At 46.5% G+C, this 19,763-nt stretch overlaps 2 protein-coding genes across 18 annotated transcripts in view; one reads left to right on the top strand and one right to left on the bottom strand.

Annotated features, from left to right (window-relative positions):
• LOC108584750 overlaps nt 1-18,392 on the bottom strand; it is a 68,612-nt gene extending 50,220 nt beyond the window's left edge. For all 6 annotated transcript variants that reach the window (XM_021935019.2, XM_017956088.3, XM_031663899.1 and 3 more), the window contains exons 1-2: nt 17,930-18,392; nt 16,869-16,996 (exon numbers count right to left, since the gene is read on the bottom strand). In XM_021935019.2, the coding sequence (XP_021790711.2) occupies nt 16,869-16,996; nt 17,930-18,090 (289 nt within the window). In that variant the 5' untranslated portion in view covers nt 18,091-18,392. The remainder of the gene's footprint in view (nt 1-16,868; nt 16,997-17,929) is intronic.
• ATP13A3 (ATPase 13A3) overlaps nt 11,124-19,763 on the top strand; it is a 92,894-nt gene continuing 84,254 nt past the window's right edge. For 7 of the 12 annotated variants that reach the window (XM_021935015.2, XM_021935017.2, XM_021935014.2 and 4 more), the window contains exons 1-2: nt 18,583-19,013; nt 19,707-19,748. The gene's annotated coding sequence lies outside the window, so the exon portion shown is untranslated. Of the gene's footprint in view, nt 11,665-17,527; nt 17,643-18,578; nt 19,014-19,056; nt 19,164-19,706; nt 19,749-19,763 lie in introns of those variants that run through there. The other 5 variants (XM_021935009.2, XM_031663897.1, XM_031663896.1 and 2 more) reach the window with 4 other exon arrangements.

The raw sequence follows: 19,763 nt of genomic DNA, 5'->3' as shown, positions 1-19,763 counted from the left end.
CATTTGATTATTACATTTTGCTAGTCTATTTTATTCTGAAACCATCTCTCCAGGGTTTTGTTTTTGATTGTTTATTTTCATGATAATGACTCTTCAGAAGAGTTCAGACCATTTGTCTTTTTTTTCAATCCTGCTTCTTCTGTAAAGACCATGTCCCGCTTCTGGATTTGACTGGTTGTCCCCTGCTAGTGTTCCCTAACTTGTTCCTCTATCCCCCACATTCCTTGCAAAGGAGAAACTAGATCTAAAAGTAATTTGTGAGTTTTAATTAAGTTACAACATAATCTGGGAAGTAGTAATCCATTTTCTAGATGTTGGCTGGATTAAATGCCATTTTAGGCTGTTGGCTCTTTAGAAGACTGTCCTTGGCTTTCTAGGACTCCTTCGCCAGGGAGGATCACCTAGGAAGGGATTTGTGGTTATATAGAGACAGGGACAGGGAGAGAAAGAGACACATTTTCCCTAGCTGTGAAAGGATCAACACTGAATTTGGAATTTAGTGTGGAAGTTGTCCATTTTTATTCTCTGGACTTCAGTTTCCTCATCTAAAAAATGAAATAATAATAATTTAATTTTTGATAGATTATTGGGCTCAAATGAGGTAACAGATTATTATTATTATTATTATTTTTGTAGCTCTCCATTTCTCTCGAAAGAAGTTCTGTAGTTCTTGGCAAATCTTTTTTTTTTTTTTTTGAGACAGGGTCTCTCACTCTGTCGCCCAGCCTGGAGTACAGCATCACAATCACATCTCACTGCAGCTTCAACCTTCTGTGCTCAGGTGATCCTCCTGCCTCAGCCCCCCAAGTAGCTGGGACTACAGGTGTGTGCCACCGTGCCTGCCTAATTTTTGTGTTTTTTGTAGAGACAGGGTTTTTTCATGTTGCCCAGGCAGCTCTTGAACTCCTGGGCTCAAGCCATCTGCCTGCCTTGGCTTCCCAAAGTGCTGGGATTACAGGCATGAGCCACCAGCCCATCCCTAGAAAATTCTTTCTATGTAAACTAAGCTAGAAGTGACTCTGCTTTAGGAATTGATACTAAGTGCAGACATATCTCCAATTCATCTCATGTAAGTGAACCAAGTGTGAATATCTATCTATGTGTCTATCTACCTAGCTATCTATCCATTATCTATCACGATGAACTTTTTTTTTTGGAGACAGAATTTTGCTCTGTTGCCCAGGCTGGAGTGCAGTGGCACGATCTCAGCTCACTGCAACCTTCACCTTCCGGATTCAAGCAAATCTCCTGTCTTTGCCTCCCGATTAGCTGGGATTACAGGCGCCCACCACCACATCTGGCTAATTTTTCTACTTTTAGTTGAGACAGGGTTTCACTGTGTTGTCCAGGTTGGTCTCGAACTCCCAACCTCAGATGATCCACCTGCCTTGGCCTCCCAGAGTGTTAGGATCACAGGTGTGAGCCACCGTACCTGGCCTCATGATGAACTTCTCAAGAGTTACTGAAATAGTGGTGGGGGTCAGTTTTTCAATGTCAATTTAATGCAGTAGTTCTTAGCTGGGGGTAATTTTGCCCTCCAGGGACATTGGCACTGTCTGATCACATTTTTAGTCGTTATAACTAAGGAGCTGCTACTGCTATCTAGTGGGTAGAAGCCAAGGATGCTGCTAAACACCCTACAGTGCACAGGACAGCCCTAGCCCCACAACAAAGAATCATGTCGCTCAAAATGTCAATGGTGCCTAGTTAGAGAAACCTTGATTTAATGAGAGGCTCAATTAAATACTGAACCTTAGACAAGACTCCTTGACAAATCCTTTGAAAATCAGGGTTTGAGGTAACATACACCAAAATTCCATGCAATAAAATTGCAAATTATATCCATCCTGGGCCATGTAGTGAGACCCTGTCTCAACAAAAGGTCAAAAAATTAGCCAGGCATGGTGGCGTGTGCCTATAGTCCCAGCTACTTGAAAGGCTGAGATGCAAGGATGGCTTAAGCCCAGGAGGTCGAGGCTACTGCACTCCAGCCTGGGCAACAGAGTGAGACTCTGTCTCAAAAAAATTTACATATTAGGAATTGAAGTAGAAAAACAGAAAAAAAATGAAGAAATGAATATGTTAATTATTTCAATTAACATAATTGCTATGGTTCAAATGAGTTTCCTCTATGGCTAAAAAGAAATCAGAATCAATTGTAGTTTTGATGATCAGAAAAGATAATTCCTAAGGAGAATCGCTTTTCCCAAAATAAATTGTAGCTAAATTTTCATAATAAAGTTTTTTTATAATATGGGGAACAATGAGTGATATGTTGATGGGAGGGACAATGTTTTCAGTATTTGTGCAAAAATGTAGACGTTCGTTCCATATAGGTATTTACTAAAGTAATTTTGATTAAAGCTATAAGGTAAATATTCAGATGAAATTTTGTTAAGGTGATTCATTGAGGGACTGTATTAATAGGATTCCACATGGAGCCTTCTCACGGTCTAATTTGATAATTCTAAATTATGGTACCCTGGGGGAGTATAAAGTTTAAGTAAAGGCACAACTGAATCATGGCCTAGAGCCTTTATTATGTTATTTTGAACCCTTTGTAAATATACTGTTTTTAAAATGATGATATTTTTGAGATATTAGTCATGCATCCTAAAAAATAAGCCTTTCAAAGTCAGTTTATGGTATATTCACTGAGTTGTGCAACCATCACCACTATCTAATTTCAGAATATTTTCATTGCTCCCAAAAGAAACCCTGTATCCATTAGTAGTCACTGCCTATTTACCCCTTTCCCGTGTTTCTGGGATCATGTCCATTTTAAGTTCTGTGTATGGTATGAGGAATGAGTCCAATTCATTCTTTTGCATATGGATATCCAGTTGTTTCAACATCATTTGTTAAAAAGATTATTCTTTTTCCCATTGAATTGTCTTCACACCCCTGTTGAAAATCAGTTCACCAGAAATGTAAGGGTTTATTTCTGGATCTTCAATTCTATTCCATTGATCTACATGCCAATTTATGCCAGTACCACACTGTCTTGATTACTGCAGTTCTGTAGTAAGTTTTAAATTTGGAAGTGAGTCCTGTAAATTTTGTCTTTGTTTAAATAATTGTTTTAGGCTGGGCGCGGTGGCTCATGCCTGTAATGCCAGCACTTTGGGAGGCCAAGGTGTGGGCGGAGGGGGTGGATGACCTGAGGTCAGGAGTTCGAGACCACCCTGGTCAATATGGTGAAACCCCATGTCTACTAAATATACAAGTTAGCTGGGCATGGTGGCATGTGCCTGTAGTCTCAGCTGCTAGGGAGGCTGAGACAGGAAAATCGCTTGATGCTGGGAGGCAGAGGTTGCAGTGAGCTGAGATTGTGCCACTGCACTCCGCCTGGGTGACAGAGTGAGGCTCTGTCTCAAAAACAAAACGAAACAAAAACAATTGTTTTAGCTGTTTCTGCTCCCTTGTATCTGCAGATGAATTTTAGTTTTCTTTTTTTGCGATGTCTTTTCAAGGCGTTTGGTATCAGGTTAGTTCTGGCCTTATAGAATCAGTTGGGAAGTACTTCCTCCTCTTTTTTTTTGTAACAGTTTGTGAAGAATTGGTACCAATTTTCCTTAAAATTGTGTACATTCATCAGTGGTCATCTGGTCCTGGGTTTTTCTTTGTGGGAAGTTTTTTGATTACTAATTTCATCACCTTACTTGTTTAGATCAATTTAGATTTTCTATTTCTTCTTGAGTCAGTTTTGATAGTTTGTACCTTTCTAGAAATGTATCCATTTTAGTTATCTAATTTGTTTGCAAATCACTACTTATAATATTTCTTTATCATTCTTTTCTATAAAGTCAATAATTCCTCTCTTTAAATTTTTTTTTTTTTTTATTAGAGAATCTCACTATGTTGCTCAGCCTGGTTTTGAACTCCTGGGTTCAAGTAATCCTCCTGCCTTGGCCTTCCAAGTGGCTGGGACTGCCCATATGACCATGCCCACCCTCCCAAGTGGCTAGGACTACAGGCCTGTACCACCAATACCTGTTTTGTTTTTTTTTTTTTGAGATGAAGTCTCGCTCTGTCACCGAGGCTGGATGCAGTGGCATGATCTTGGCTCACTGCAACGTACGCCTCCTGGGTTCAAGTGATTCTCCTTCCTCAGCCTCTTGAGTAGCTGGGATTACACCACGCCTGGCTACTTTTTGTATTTTTAGTAGAGATGGGGTTTCACCATGTTGTTCAGGCTGGTCTCCAACTCCTGACCTTGTGATCCGCCAGCCTCAGACTCCCAAAGTGCTGGGATTACAGGTGTGAGCCACCACGCCCGGTCACCAATACCTTTTTATTTTTTCCCTCCTTCCTCTCCTTCCTTTCTTTGTCACTCAAAAACATCTGAGGTCTCTTTCATTTTTGATGTTAGTAATTTGAGTCTTCTCTCTAATTTTTGGTCAGTTTAGTTAAACGTCTGTCAATTTTGTTGATATTTTCCAAGAATCAAGGTTTGGTTACACTGATTTTCTCTGGTGCTTTTTTTTATACTCTAATTTATTTCTATTCTTATCTTTATTATTTCCTTCCCTCGTAAATATGCTATTAAATGTTTGCATAGTATCCCCATCATTTGGATGTGTTATAAATAATATCCCAGTTTTGCTGAATATTTTAGATATTTCTGAATATCTGCTGATATTTTAGAGCTTTAGATACCCCCACCTCCATTTTTTTTTTCCCATTATTAATGATATTGGCCAGGCTCATGCCTGTAATCCCAGCACTTTGGGAGGCCAAGGCAGATGGATCACTTGAGCTCAGGAGTTTGAGACCAGCCTGGGCAACATGGAGAAACCGCATCTCTAAAAAGAAAAGAAACATATATGTGTAAACATCTCCATGTAAGCAGAATTTTCTGTTTTAGATTTTTGTATAGGGTAGTAGTTAGTAGAAATGGCTTTGGAGCAACACCATGTCCTTCAGTTTACCCAGCTATGTGACTTTGGACAAGTTGTTTGTGTTTGGATTTCTTCATCTGTAATGTGGGAATGGTAATTTGTTCTTGGGCATCTAGGTTATGTTATAATTAGGACTGCTTTCTATCACTGAAATATCTAGGGTAGAGGATGTGAACTATTCTAAATAAACTCAATACAAAAAGAAATATTTTCTATTAGTTCCTTTCTGTGAAAAATAGGGAAAGAAAATGAATACACATATGTAAGAAACCACCTCCAAAGTTCCAACATAGGTATTTCAGGAATGTGATGGTCTTTTTTTTTTTCCTTTTTCAAATTGGTAACAATTTGAAAAAACCTGCAGATGAACCACATAGACTAGAAATATGGCAAAAATTAAGAAAATGTTAGGTATGGCTTGAATGCGTAAAATATATGTAGATACTAGTCTATGTGTTATTTGACTATGTTATTGGTAAAGCTTCTAGTCAACAGTAGACTATTCGTAGTTATGTTTTTGAGGAGTCAACTTTTTTTTTTTGGAGACAGGGCCGCCTCACTCTGTGGCTGAGGCCAGTGTAATGGTTCGATCTCTACTCAATGCAACCTTGATCTCCTGGGCTCAAGCACCCTCTCACCTTAGCCTACCGAGTAGTTGGTACCACAGGTGCGTGCCACCACACCCAGCTAATTTTTTGTACATTTTATTTATTATTAATTAATTTATTTATTTTGAGACAGAGTCTCACTCTGTTGTCCAGTGTGGAGTGCAGTGGCACCATCTCAGCTCACTGCAACTTCTGCCTCCCGGGTTCAAGCAATTCTCTTGCCTCAGCCTCCAGAGTAGCTGGGATTACAGGTCCCTGGCTAGTTTTTGTATTTTTAGTAGAGATGGGGTTTCATCATGTTGGCCAGGCTAGTCTCAAACTCCTGACCTCAGGTAATCTGTCTGCCTTGGCCTTCAAAAGTGCTGTGATTACAGGTGTGAGCCACCGCGCCAGGTCTGAGTGTTAAAACTTACACTCAGAGTTTTTAATGCATGGGGGCTGCTCCCTCAACACCCACATTGTTTAAGGGTCAACTGTATTTTTTATTGTTTTATTTATTTATTTTTCTTAAATATTTTTGATCCCTGGTTGGTTGAATCCGAGGATGCAGAACTGAGGAGGGAACATGGCTAAAAGGTTGTCGGGGATAAAAAAGTAAATGTGACTCTGCCTTTTCTCTTGGAGCTTGAAATCAGCCTGTGAATATCTGAGCTGGTAGAGCTGGTAGAGCTGGACGAGGGTAGAGCTGAGCATAATTTTTGTCTCTAAAGGAGAGATAAAACCAAGTATCTCAGGAATCGAAAATAGCTATTAGGTACCCCTTGAAGGGATATCTGAGATCCTTAGGGTTCTCAGTCTTCTTTAAATGTATGTATATTTTTAAAAATGAAACCAAAGTCATAAGTGTAACTAAAGGTACCCTAAAGAAATCACATTAGTTTTGAAATGATCGTGAGGAATCTACAGCATTAACGTTAGGAAACTTTTTATAAAGCCCCAAGAGGTTTCACGTTGGTTGTCTCTGCTGGTAATATGAGCTATTTAAGTGTATTTAAGGAGTGTAGTGACAAAGAGACACGTGGAATTAGCAAGATGTTTCTAGTGGGCTTCACCTTAAAGCCTTGTTCACTTTCTTTTTTTCTTTTTTTTTTTTTTTCAGATGGAGTTTTGTTCTTGTTGCCCAGGCTGGAGTGCAATGGCGTGATCTCAGCTCACCGCAACCTCTGTCTCCTGGGTTCAAGCGATTCTCCTGGTTCAACCTCCCGAGTAGCTGCTGGGATTACAGGAATGTGCCACCACGCCTGGCTACTTCTGTATTTTTAGTAGAGACGGGGTTTCTCCATGTTGGTCAGGCTGGTCTCGCACTCCCGACTTAAGTGATTCGCCCGCCTTGGCCTCCCAAAGTGCTGGGATTACAGGCATGAGCCAACGTGCCCAGCCAAAGCCTTGTTCATTTGCATTTTGTGGTTGCTGCTGTTGTGAAATTTGCAGAACTTCAAGCTGTTTGGACTCCATCTTCTAGGTTGAATTAGATTACAGGTAATCTCATGGTGGAGGTGTATTTTGGATCGACTCACTTTTGAAATGTTTATGAAAGAAATTCCTTGGCCTTGGGACTTCCACACTGGAGCTGGCAATCAGGATCACCTTAATTTACCTATTGCAGTGAGGCATCTCTGCTCTGAGGAAAGCAAAACAAAACAAAACAATACCAAATAGAAGAGCTAATGGTTCTGTTTTGTTTTGTTGTTTTAGAGACAGGGTCTTGCTCTATCACCGGGCTGGAATGCAGTGACATCATCATAGCTCACCGTAGCCTTGATCTCCTGGGCTCAAGCGATCCTTCTGCCTCAGCCTCCCGAGTAGCTGGGATGGGACTACAGATGCACGCCACCACACCTGGCAATTTTTTTTAGTTTTGTGGAGACGAGGTCCCATGTGAGCCACTGTGCCCCACCTTTTAAAGAAATTACCATAAGGAAGCAACTGTCTTTAGCAAATAGAAGATCATAAACATCCTTCTGGAGATCTTGAGATGTTGACTGCGGTTTATAGGGCAATGAAAATCTGCCTACTTGAGTGGGCAATGAGACGGGAGTGCCACCTGTAATCCTTCCAGGGAGCAATTCTTTCTGGTGCCAGGAGCCCAAAGGAAACTCAGTCAACCAGCTACAGATGGGCTTGCTCCGAGTTTGTTCTAGAAGTCAGAACTGCCAGCTCTGAAAATAGGTCACAAGTGACAGGCCGTCCCTGGGCTGCTCACAGGAAGTAGCTGCAAAGGTCAGGGAAAGTTTTTAACGACTATACAGGCCAGTGAATGACAGGCTTTGAGGAGCTTCTCTTCTTGGCATCTGAAACAGGCACGTGGAGGAGCTGCCTTGGAGACAGAATGACAGCTGTGGTGATGTGAGCCTCATTCCTCAGTCCCATAAAACAGATACCTTTGCAAAAAAACCATTTCTTTCTTTTTTTCTTTTTCTTTTTTTGAGAGGGAGTCTTGCTCTGTCCCTCAGGCTGGAGTGCAGTGGTGTGATCTCGGCTCACTGCAAGCTCTGTCTCCTGGGTTCAAGCGATTCTCCTGCCTCAGCTCCCAAGTAGCTGAGATTACAGGCACCCGCCACCACACCTGGCCAATTTTTGTATTTTAGTAGAGATGGGGTTTTGCCACGTTGGCCAGGATGGCAAAAAGGCCGTTTCTATACAGAGGAATCATCTTGCAGGACTCAAGGAATGATTAAGAGGAATCTACAGCGTTAACTTTAGAAATTCGATGCAATATTCCCAAGAGGAGTTAAGGTTGGGATAAGTCATCTCTGAATTAATTTCAACCTTGAGATGTTGTGATCCTATGAAGTCACAGACATATTTCTTTTTTCTTTGTTTGAGATGGAGTCTTGCTCTGTCGCCTAAACTGGAGTGCAGTGATGTGATCTCGGCTTACCACAACCTCTGCCTCCTGGGTTCAAGCAATTCTCAGCTTCAGCCTCCTGAGTAGCTGAGATTATAGGTGCCTGCCACCATGCCTGGCTACTTTTTGTATTTTTAACAGAGATGAGGCTTCACTATGTTGGCCAGGCTGGTCTTTAACTCTTGGCCTCAGGTGATCTGCCCACCTTGGCCTCCCAAAGTGCTGGGATTACAGGTGTGAGCCACCATGCCCGGCCTCAATCCTTGCTTTACTGCTGGCTTAAGTATCACCAAGGCAGGTGATACTTAAGTCCAGATACATATTCCTATTAATACACATTTGCATGGATCATTTGTTACTGAAGTTTATGCCTTATGCTTGAGAATGCTATTTCACAGACACAATTGTTATAGTATAAATAAGAGAGTATAGTTACAATCTGGATACTATTTTTTGCTTATCTTATTGGCCCAGCAACCAGCTTGACGTTGGGGACTATCAGGCTCCACATAATAACCAGTGTCTCACTCCAAACAAACAGACAGGATACTATGGAGCCAGGGTCAGCAAACATTTTCTGTAAAGGGCCAGATAGTAAATATTTTGGGCCTTGTGGGCCATATGGTCTCTGTCGCAACGATTCAACTCTCTGTTGTAACAAAAAAGCAGCCAGGCAATATGTAAATGAATGAGCAGGGCTGTGTTCCAGGAAAACCACAAAAACAGGCAGCCGGCTTTGGCTTGGACTTTGAGAGCGTGGACTTTGAAGCCAGGTTCAAATCCTAGCTTTCTCACCTTCTAGCTCCAACCTCAAAGAACTTCATTATCTTCTGTGTATTTTGGTCTTTTCATCTCTAAATTAGTGATAGTACTTATCTAACAGTGCTGTTATAAAGATTAAATGAGTTAAGTTCGTAAAGTACTTAAACAGTGCCTACCAGGTAGTTAAGTGCTATAGCACAGTGTGTTACATAATTAAACAACCTCTGCCATGGGCAATATTATTTCCATTACGATTTAGATTCAAAGAAAGAAATACATGACTTAGAAGAAGGCTACGACTTGAACTCAGTTTCCCCATCTCTAATATTAATATCAGAGATTGCACTTTTCTCATCAGAGAACAAATCATTACATCAAAATGCAGGGAAATTCCCCATGACAGACTATGAGTCAGGCCTTGGCCTCTAAAGCCAAAATCTTTTTTTTGTTTTGAGATGGAGTCTCACTTTCTTGCCCAGGCTGGAGTGCAGTGACATGATCTCGGTTCACTGCAATGTCTGCCTCTGGGGTTCAAGTGATTATTCTGCCTCAGCCTCCCGAGTGGCTGGGATTACAGGCGCCCGCCCCTATGCCCAGCCAATTTTTTGTATTTTTAGTAGAGATGGAGTTTCACCACATTGGCCAGGCTGGTCTCGAACTCCTGACCTTGTGATCCCACCTGACTCGGCCTCCCAAAGTGCTGGGATTACAGGTGTAAGCCACTGCACCTGGCCAAGCCAAAATCTTAAAGGACTACTTGTATTTCTTCCCTTCCCACCCACACAAGGAATTATTATACACAGCAGCATGCTGGGGCTGGTGTGCATTGGCTCACTAGTGCTGACTGTTAAATTTTCAGGAATTTGGGCCAGGCGTGGTGGCTCACACCTGTAATCCCAGCACTTTGGGAGGCCAAGGTGGGAGGATCTCATGAGGTCAGGAGTTCAAGACCAGCCTGGCCAACATGGTGAAGCCCCGTCTCTACTAAAAACACAAAAATCAGTCAGGTGTGGTGCCGGGCACCTGTCATACCAGTTACTCGGGAGGCTGAGGCAGGAGAATCACTTGAACCCGGGGGGCGGAGGTTGCAGTGAGCCAAGATGGTGCCATTTTACTCCAGCCTGGGCAATGAGAGCAAAACTCCATTTCAAAAACAATAAAATAAATAAATAAATAAATATTTTCAGGAATTTTGTGAAGCAGTAGGGAAACTCTTGGTAGCTTGAAACTGCCTGTGGTGGGAGCATTTACACCATTAAATTGGCAGGTGTCACACAGTCAGGGCTTTCAATCTCTTGGAGAACCAGGTTATCAGCACACTGGCCCTATGCCAGCAGTAAGCACTCCTCCAGGAGGGACCCCGTATCCTAAATAGCTAGTTGGTAAACAATATTCAGTGTCATGTGAACCATCACATCCTAGGGCACCATGACCTCAGAAAAATGCCAGGCACACGCTTTTGCCTCATGGCAGAGGCAAACAGCTTTTACATGCTTTGTTTAGAGACAGAAACAAGTCAGTGATGGCCCTGGACTCTGATTTGTAGACATCTGACTAAACAGTCCTGCTCTCTGTTCCCATTCCAGTACACACACACACACATATGCATGCGCGCACATGCACACACACACTGGCCTGCGTAGGTCAAGCTAAATAGGAACTGAATGGCGTAGGAGGCACTAAAAGAAAGAGAGATAGAGCTTGTTGGGCAAACGTCATAATCATAATCAAAATACTTTATTTTCTTTTTTTGAGACAAAGTCTCCCTCTGTTGCCCAGGCTGGAGTGCAGTGGCACGATTTCGGCCCACTGCAACCTCCACCTCCCAGGTTCAAGCAATTCCCCTGCCTCGGCCTCCCAGGTAGCTGGTATTACAGGCGCATGCCACCACACCTGGCTAATTTTTGTATGTTTAGAAGGGATCGGTTTCGCCGTGTTGGCCAGGCGGGTGATCCACCCTCCTCGGCCTCCCAAAGTGCTGAAATTATAGGCAGGAGCCACTGTGCCTAGCCTCAAAGTACTTTTAGTGGACAGTTTTTCTAGGAAAGGCAATGAGTTCTGTGTTTGTTTTGTTTGCTTGTTTTGCCATTTCTTAAGGTAAGGTCTTCATAATCTAAACATGTGACTTCTACCCTTTTGTGGAAGCAGCAGAGGGAATACAAACAAGGGCTGAACTCAGTCAGAGATTGTTAGACAAGACACTCCCTCGTGTGAAGTTGTGAATCTCATTTTTCTTCTCTATAAAAGGAGAATCAAAACAATTCCATTGCTAGTCTGACATCGTGGTTGTGAAAATCCATGCTATCTTGTTCTCCACTTACTCAGCATACTTTCTGACTACCGCTGTGTGCTGTGAGGGGCTGAGGATCCAGACGTGGCTGAGGAAGGTCCCGGCTCATGAGGAGGTGGAAGCCTGGGTGCTTAAACAGATAATCCAGAGTTTGGATGTGAGGTGGTGAATCACTCTGGCTTCATTTGGTTATCCTGGTCAAGAGTTTGGCTCTGGAGCAACGTGTCTGGGTTTGAATCCTGGCTGTGCTTTTGGGTGAGTTATTGAACATATCTTTTTCCATTCTGTAAAATGGGATTTTTAAGCTTTCCTCAATTTCATCTGTAAGCAGAAATAATAATAGTACCTCCTTCCTAGAATTGTTACAAAGATTAAATGAGATAATATATGTAAAGTTTCTTCCGTTTCTTCATCTATAAAAATGAATAGTAACTACTATTTTTAGTGTTGGCATTGTTGTGATGATTAAATGAGAGAACACATGAAAGTATTTAGAACCTTAGGAAAAAAACACGAATAGGGTAGACTCACGGAAAACACAAACACTAAATAGGTATTTATTCAAGGTTGTAAATGCAGTGAGACAAATGTGCGCTAAAGAGGGATTCTTTTTGTTTTATTTTTTGAGATGGAGTCTTGCTCTATTGCCAGGCTGGAGTGCAGTGGCGCGATCTCAGCTCACTGCAAACCTCCACCTCTGCGTTCAAGCGATTCTCCCACCTCAGCCTCCTGAGTGGCTGGGATTGTAGGTGCCTGCCACCACGCCTGGCTAATTTTTGTATTTTTGGTAAAGACAGGGTTTCATCATGTTGGTCAGGCTGGTCTAAACTCCTGACTTCAACTGATCCACCTGCCTCGGCCTCCCAAAGTGTTGGGATTACAGGGGTGAGCCGCCACACTCAGCTAAAGAAGGATTCTTAGCCTGGGAGTCAGGGAAGGCATTTAGAGATGATATCTGAGATTGTAAATTCATTCATTCAGTCATCCATCAGGTGCAAACATTCGAGTGTCTATCACATGCCAGGCTTCATCTAGTGCTGGGTCTATAGTGATAAACCAAACTGACTTATTCCTTACCAGAAGCATCACAAAGAGATGGTTTGGGTGGGGATGGGTGATTTCTTTTTTTTTTTCCTGAGAGCTGAGATCTCACTATGTGGCCCAGGCTGGAGTGCAGTGCCACAATCATAGCTCACTGTAGACTCAAACTTCTGGGCTTAGGCAATCCTAGAAATCCTCCCACCTCAGCCTCCCAAGTAGCTGGGACTACAGGCACCTGCCACTGTGCCCAGGTGAGAAGGATAGTTTATGCACCCCTTTCCCATAATCCCAAAAGTCCTTCTCATATTTACAAAAATAAACAACCGTTATTTTTTCAATCTTACATGAGTATCATGCAATCACAGCCTTGAGATAAATACAGTAACAACACAATAAAAATACTATAAATAAAAATGTATTTGCATAGCATTTACATTGTATTATAAGTAATCAAGTGATGATTTAAAGTATAGATGATGGGTTGTCATGGCTCATGCCAGTAATCCCAGCAGTTTGGGAGGCTGAAACAGGTGGATTACCTGAGGTCAGTAGTTTAAGACCAGCTTGGCCAACATGGTGAAACCCTGTCTCTACTAAAAATACAAAAAATTAGCCGGGCGTGGTGGCGGGCACCTGTAATCCCAGCTACTCGGGAGGCTGAAGCAGGAGAAATGCTTGAACCCGGGAGGCGGAGGTTGCACTGAGCCGAGATCGTGCCACTGCACTCCAGCCTGTATGACTGAACAAGACTCTGTCTCAAAAAAAAAAAAAAAAAGGCCGGGCGCGGTGGCTCAAGCCTGTAATCCCAGCACTTTGGGAGGCCGAGACGGGCGGATCACGAGGTCAGGAGATCGAGACCATCCTGGCTAACACGGTGAAACCCCGTCTCTACTAAAAAATACAAAAAAACTAGCTGGGCGAGGTGGCGGGCGCCTGTAGTCCCAGCTACTTGGGAGGCTGAGGCAGGAGAATGGCGTAAACCCAGGAGGCGGAGCTTGCAGTGAGCTGAGATCCGGCCACTGCACTCCAGCCTGGGCGGCAGAGCGAGACTCTGTCTCAAAAAAAAAAAAAAAAAAAAAAAGTACACGGGAGGATGTATATAGGTTAAAAGCAAATACTATACCCTTTAATCCAAGAAACTTGAGTATTTTTGGATTTTGGTAACCACAGAGGTTCTGAAACCAATTCCCTGTGGATATCGAGGGACAACTGTATGTGGATTTAAGCCCCAAGTTGAACTTATAAGTTAGTCAGGCAAGAAAAAAAAGAGAAGGGAAAGAACAGATGGTACAAAGACCCTGAGGCAGGAAAGAGGTTGTTGCATCTGAGGAATTGAAAGAAGGCCTAGTGGAGTTGGAGTAACTTGGGGAAGGGGTCTGTGATGAGAAGACAGGGAGGGCAGAGGAGTGCCAGTGAAGGGGGAAGTGGTGGGCAGGTCACATCCTGCACTGGACTTTGTGGACCCAAGAAGTTCATCTAGTATTCTAAGTGAGATGGGAAGCAAGTGAACGCTTTTATCAGTAGCTCTGCTTGAAGTCACATAAACTAATACTCTGGCTGCTGTGCAAGAATGCACTGAAGGTGGGCAAGAGTAAAAGCAGAGGAACCCGCTGGGAGCGAATGCACTAGTGCCAGGTGAGAGATGGAGGGGGCATGCACTATTCTAGTGGCAGTGAAGACGGAGTGATGCGGAAGGATTTGAAATGGACTTGGTGTTGGATTGGATGGGGTGGGGAAGGAGAAGGAGGTGTAAAGAATGACTCCCAGGTTTTGGGCTTCAGCAGTTGTTTGGGAGAGAGCATCTTTGCTAAGGTCAGGAGGCCCAGGAGAGGAGCTGGTTTGGGGAAGAAAGGCAGGAGTTGAGTTTGGGATAAGTGAACTTATCTGGCGCCGGTGAAACACCGTGTGAAAACGATAGGGAGGAATGGCCACGGGACTCTGAGGAGAGGCCTGGGCTACAGGCATATGGTTGACAATTTTGTTTTTTGTTTTTGTTTTTGAGACAGAGTCTTGCTCTGTCAACAAGGCTGGAGTGCAATGGTGCCATCTCAGCTCACTGTAGCCTCCGCCTCCTGGGTTCAAGTGATTCTCCTGCCTCAGCCTCCCAAGTAGCTGGGATTACAGGTGCACAACACCATGTCCAGCTAATTTTTGTATGTTTAGTGGAGATGGGGTTTCACCATGTTGGCCAGGCTGGTCTCAAAATCCTGACCTCAGGTGATCCACCCGCCTTGGCCTCCCAAGGTGCTGGGATTAAAGGTATGAGCCACTATGCCCAGCCTCAGTTGAAAGTTATTAATGTATACGCAGATGACAGCTATAGCCATGGTAGATGAGGCCACCAGGGGAGAGCATGTGGTTTAGTTCTCTTATCTTTTTTGGGGGACCCAGACACCTCTGGGAAGCTGCTAAAAGCTCCACTTCTTCCTTTAAAAGTATTTGCATCCAAGTTTAAGGAGCTTATAGATCCTTCTGAAGCCTGTCCACAACTCTTGTATGGTCAAGAGATGTCAAATTAAAAACAAACAAACAAAAAAACAACAAACCTTGTGTAGACACAGGAATGGGTCCTAGGTTAAGCCCTGGGGAACAGCAACATTTAGAAGCAGGACACAGGAAGCACCTGGGGAGGTTGAGACAGAGTGGACAGAGAGAAACAGGGAGGAGGAATTCCAAAACAGGTATGTTATCAAAACTAACAGCAGAGTGTCTCAAGAGTAGGAGACGCATGCTGCTGAGAGAACTAGAAAGACAAGGCCTGCAAAGTGTCCTCCGGAGTTGGCAACAGTAATATTCTGGGGAGGCCTAGCCCCGGGAGTTGGCCTAACAATGGTCGTTTCTGTGGAGAGCCAGCTCTGTTAGGAGGAGGCTTTTCCCCTCTGGAGTGGGAAAAGAGACCCTGGGGCCGATGTAGGATGATGGGCAGATTTACGGGCATGAAGATGAGGATGTTGCCTCTTGATGGTGTAGGTTTTCTTAGTGAAATAGGAGGTAAGGGGATAGTGGGAGGGAAGGGAACGCAAAGATGGGGGTTTTGAGGATGGAGGAGATGCGACATAGCCTTTGTGAGAAGTGAAGTCAGACCTTACTAGCATGACTGTTATCTCCATGCAGCTGCAATCAAGGTTGGCCCTTACAGTGAGTAGGATCACAGGAAGGAAGCAGTGGACTTGGACCCAGAATCATTATGACTTGAGAACCAGCAAGCCTTCCACAACTTCCCTAGACTGTTCCACTGCCTTTCTCTCCCCTATCTTGAGTTTCTTCTTTTTTTTTTTGCACCTTCTTTTCCTTCAACCTGTAAACATCTCAAGCCTTTCCTGGTGACTCAGCACTTCCTCTAAAGCCAGTGTCCAAATTCTTTTTTCACCATTCTCAGAACATCTGTAACAGAAAAGGTTTTGGAATATCCAACTGCTCTTCTCTTTTTCCTAGAGCTTTCCCTTGCCTGGCTGCACGTTGTCTCACTTTGGTCTCACCTCGAATTCTGGGGCTCTCTGTGATTTTTTAAAAGCCCGAATGAGTTGACAGGTTCACGCTGGGTAGCTAGGAGGTATACACTGCAGCCAGAAGCCTAGGGGGAACTCTGAGGATTTTAAACGGAGTGCACTGTAGTTCATTCTGAAGGCTGAATTCGTCTAACAGTTCAGGCTGGAAAGGGTGGATGCCAGTGGGAACCACTGTAGGAATTTTTTTTTTTTTTAGATGCAGTTTTGCTCGTTGCCAGGCTGGAGTGCAATGGCACGATCTCAGCCCTCTGCAACCTCCATCTCCCAGGTTCAAGCGATTCTCCTGCCTCAGCCTCCCAAGTAGCTGGGATTACAGGCATGTGCCACCATGCCCAGCTAATTTTGTATTGTTAGTAGAAATGAGGTTTCACCATGTTGGTCGGGCTGGTCTTGAACTCCTAACCTTGTGATCCACCAGCCTCGGCCTCCCAAAGTGCTGGGATTACAGGCATGAGCCACTGCGCCCAGCCCACCATAGGAATTTGAGGCTTATTAAGGAGGTGAAATAGATAGGACTTGGTGATTGGGTAAGGCAGAAGGCTGAATTAAGAATGACTCACTCATTCCCAACTTTCTAATTCTGATGACTGTGGAGATGGTGGTGCCAACAACTGAGGGAGGGGCAGCTATGAAAGCAGAGAATGAGTTCAGTTTTGGAAATGTCCAGTTTGGGGTGTCTCTGTGGTATCTAGCTAGAGCTGCCTGGTAGGCAGTTGGATATTTGGTTCTAAATTTTGTGGAAGGAGTCTGGGTTGGAAATTGCTAATTTGGGAGCTGCATCCATGAGGATGCAGGCTATCCCAGAAGAATGAGTGAAGTGAGAAAAGCTGTTGGCTTAGAGTGGAATCCTGAATTTAAGGTGCAGATTCACAAGTGGATGCTACCAAGGGAGGCAGAGGCTTTACTTACCTTCATGTGATAATTGAGAGGGTTCACTCTCCTGAAACCAAGGTAGTAGAGAGATTCCAGAAGGTGAGAGCCATCGCAAGGTGTCATATGTAGCAGAAAGAACCAGAGAGATAAGGCCTGAGGAATGCCTGCAAGGTTTGGCAAAATGAAAGTCATGAGTTACTCTTGCCTGAGCAGGGTGAAGAAGGGTCAGAGTCGGGGAGGAGAAGCCAGAATGCCAAGCGTTGAGAAATGAGGAAGCAGAGGCAGCCAGGGAAGACCACTGTTTGAGGTCCACATGCAACACTTGGAAGCCAGTTCGAGGGGGCACTACAGGAGGAGGTTGGCTTGATAATTTTGTTTTTAGGACTTGGAGAGGCCAGCCTGTTTAAAGGCTGAGAGGGAACAGCCAGGCAAGGAAGCCGGGGAGGTGGGGGAGGAGGATTTTAGGGCCTGACCCCACCCAGACCGCTTTCTTGCGGTTTGCCCAACACTACCACACCCCTTATCTCATTTAATCATTTGAACACCACAAGGTTTGAAACAAACGGTGAGGTATGAAACAAAACGGTGAGGCCAGGGATTGGGAAGAGAAAGCTGTGGCTCCATCTCGGTCCAGCGTGCTGTCCACGCCAAGAGGCGTGCAGAAATGCCAGCCTCACACAATCTAGGGGACCAGGGGTGGCTGTGGCGCTTTCCTGCCCCCGGGAGGTGTTATCAGTGTCGCAGACTCGGGGCAGTGTGCTGCCCCAGGTGAGATGTCATCACGTGCGTGGACCAGGGGTGGCGGCCCCGGTAAGTGTCCAGGGGTGAGTGCTCCCTGCTCTGCAGGTGTGGTGGGCAGGGTCCGCGTGCATGCCGTCCCCTACTCTAAGACGCTGAGGCGGCTGAGTTCTGTAAGTAGCGGCAAGAAGAACAGTCACGGAGCGGGCCGGGCACCAAGGGCTCAGGCCAGGTGGCCCCAGGCGGAAAGATGGCCGCAGCCCGAGGCTGCAGGTGGCCGGGCGCGCTCCCTGCGCGCGTCGCGGAGTGGACGCCGCGAAAATCAAACCCGCGATTTGGAAATCTGGCTGCGGCCCTACCCCGAGATAAGTCTTCTGCGGAGGGAAGTATTTAATTTGCATCCAGGACAGTCGGAAGAGGCGCCTTCCCGTCGGAGGCGAGCCGCGGGCGCGTGGGAGCTTCCTCGTGCGCGCTCCTCCCCGTCCTCCGCCTGCGGCCGGCGCGCAGAGTCCGTGGTCATACGCGAATGACAGTGTTTTGTTTGTTTTGGCGGGGGCGGGGGTGGCTAAAGGAATGAAAGCGCCTTGCACTGGGAGCTGGGCTCTGGTTTCCTCGCCACCATTCCAGCACAAGCTTCCTCCATGCATGACTCTGGGCAACGTCTGTCTAGTCAGTGAGCCTCAGTTTCCTTCTTTATAAAATGGGAGTTTGGACTATGATGTTGTCATAGCCCAAAGGGGATGAAGTGGGTTTTGCCGTCCCGTTTCATCTCACCAGAAAAGCCGCCCTCCATTAGCCACCCTGGCCTGACACCCGGCGTTTTTGGACGGCCTCCCCTTACCTGCCTCTTTCTTGTGCCCGCTGGAGGGTGGCAAAGGCGATGGGTGGGCGGGGCCTAGGAGTCGCCCCGCCCCCTCCCGCTTCCTGACGTCGCCCGCGCCCCTCCGCCCTCCGCCCTCCGCGCGGGGATGAAGCCACCACGTGACCTCACATCCGGCGCGGGAGTCCTGAGCCCGCGCGCGCTCCCCCGCCTGCCCGCCGGCTCTCCCCGCAGCGTGATCGGGCGCCGCCGCGGAGGGGAGGGGGGTTCGCTACGTCGCTGGCGGCGGGGGGCCGTTTCGGAGTGCAGACCGCCCCCCTCCCCTGCCCACCTCCCGCCGCCCTCCCTTGTTCTCGCCTGCCCGGCTGCACGCCGCCGCCGCGGGCGCGGAGGAGGAGGAGAGCGCGGAGGTCCCAGGGCCGGCCCGACCCCGCCGCGGCGCCTCCTTCCCTCACCCTGAGCCGCAGCGCGCGGCGCCGGCTGAGGGCGATGGGGCTGGGCTGAGGCGAGGCGGCGGCGGCGACGACAGCGGCGGCCGGGTCCCCCCGCGGCCCCTGGGGCTGGTCCGGTCGCAAGGGAGGCCGCGGAGGAGGCGGCGCGGCGGCGGCCAGTGAGCGGCCCCGGTGAGCGGGGCGAGGGGCGGGTGGGCGGCGGCCACGGGGGAGGTCGAGGAGGCGAATGGTGGTGTCCGGGCGGCGGGTACCGGGCGAGGTCGCGGCCAGCCTTCTTGGGCCGGAGTTGGGCATCGCGGGGACTTGGAGTGTCGGGGACAGGTGAGGCCAGGGCGGGAGCCCACGCGGTGGGCGAAGGCCTGGGGAGGGCGAGCGTGGGGGCCGGGCGCGGGGTGGTTGGTAGTCGGCCCTTCGGAAAGTCCTGGGGGAGCTGGAGGTCCTGCGGGCAGAGGCGGTGGGGTGCTGGCAGGGCCCTCGATGGGTCTGTGCGGGACCCCAGCTCGTCCTCAGCCGTGGAGTATGGAGCCGCTTGCTATCTCCGCATTTTACAGATAAAATGAGTGAGTCCCGTGGGGGAAAAGTGCCTTCGGACTTGCCTGAGGCCTCCCATTCGGACTCCGTGGCAGTGCGGACTAGAAGAACCCAGGGCCCTTTCCCCTAGCAGTGCTCTCGTTATGGCCTGTCTCTCCATTCCCTTCACAAAGTCAGGTTCTGGTGGAAGTGTGACCTCTAGCTTTTTTGGGGAGGTGAGGGGTAGGGATGAAGGGGAGGGAATCGGGTTGGGATTGGCAGGAACTCAGCTGGGGGCTTCCCGGTTTGGAAAAAAGCTTTGTGACAGGTGTTTATTGTCCCCTCTTCCCATAGATCTGACAGACATCCCTGAATCTTGGTGTTTGGACATAGAAGGTATGAATCACTCAC

This window comes from Papio anubis, chromosome 2 (genome assembly GCF_008728515.1).
Source record: "Papio anubis isolate 15944 chromosome 2, Panubis1.0, whole genome shotgun sequence".
In the NCBI taxonomy this organism is placed as follows: Eukaryota; Metazoa; Chordata; class Mammalia; order Primates; family Cercopithecidae; genus Papio; species Papio anubis.
The sequence above is the reverse complement of the archived record's forward strand: the minus strand, read 5'-3'. Positions and strand labels throughout refer to the sequence as shown.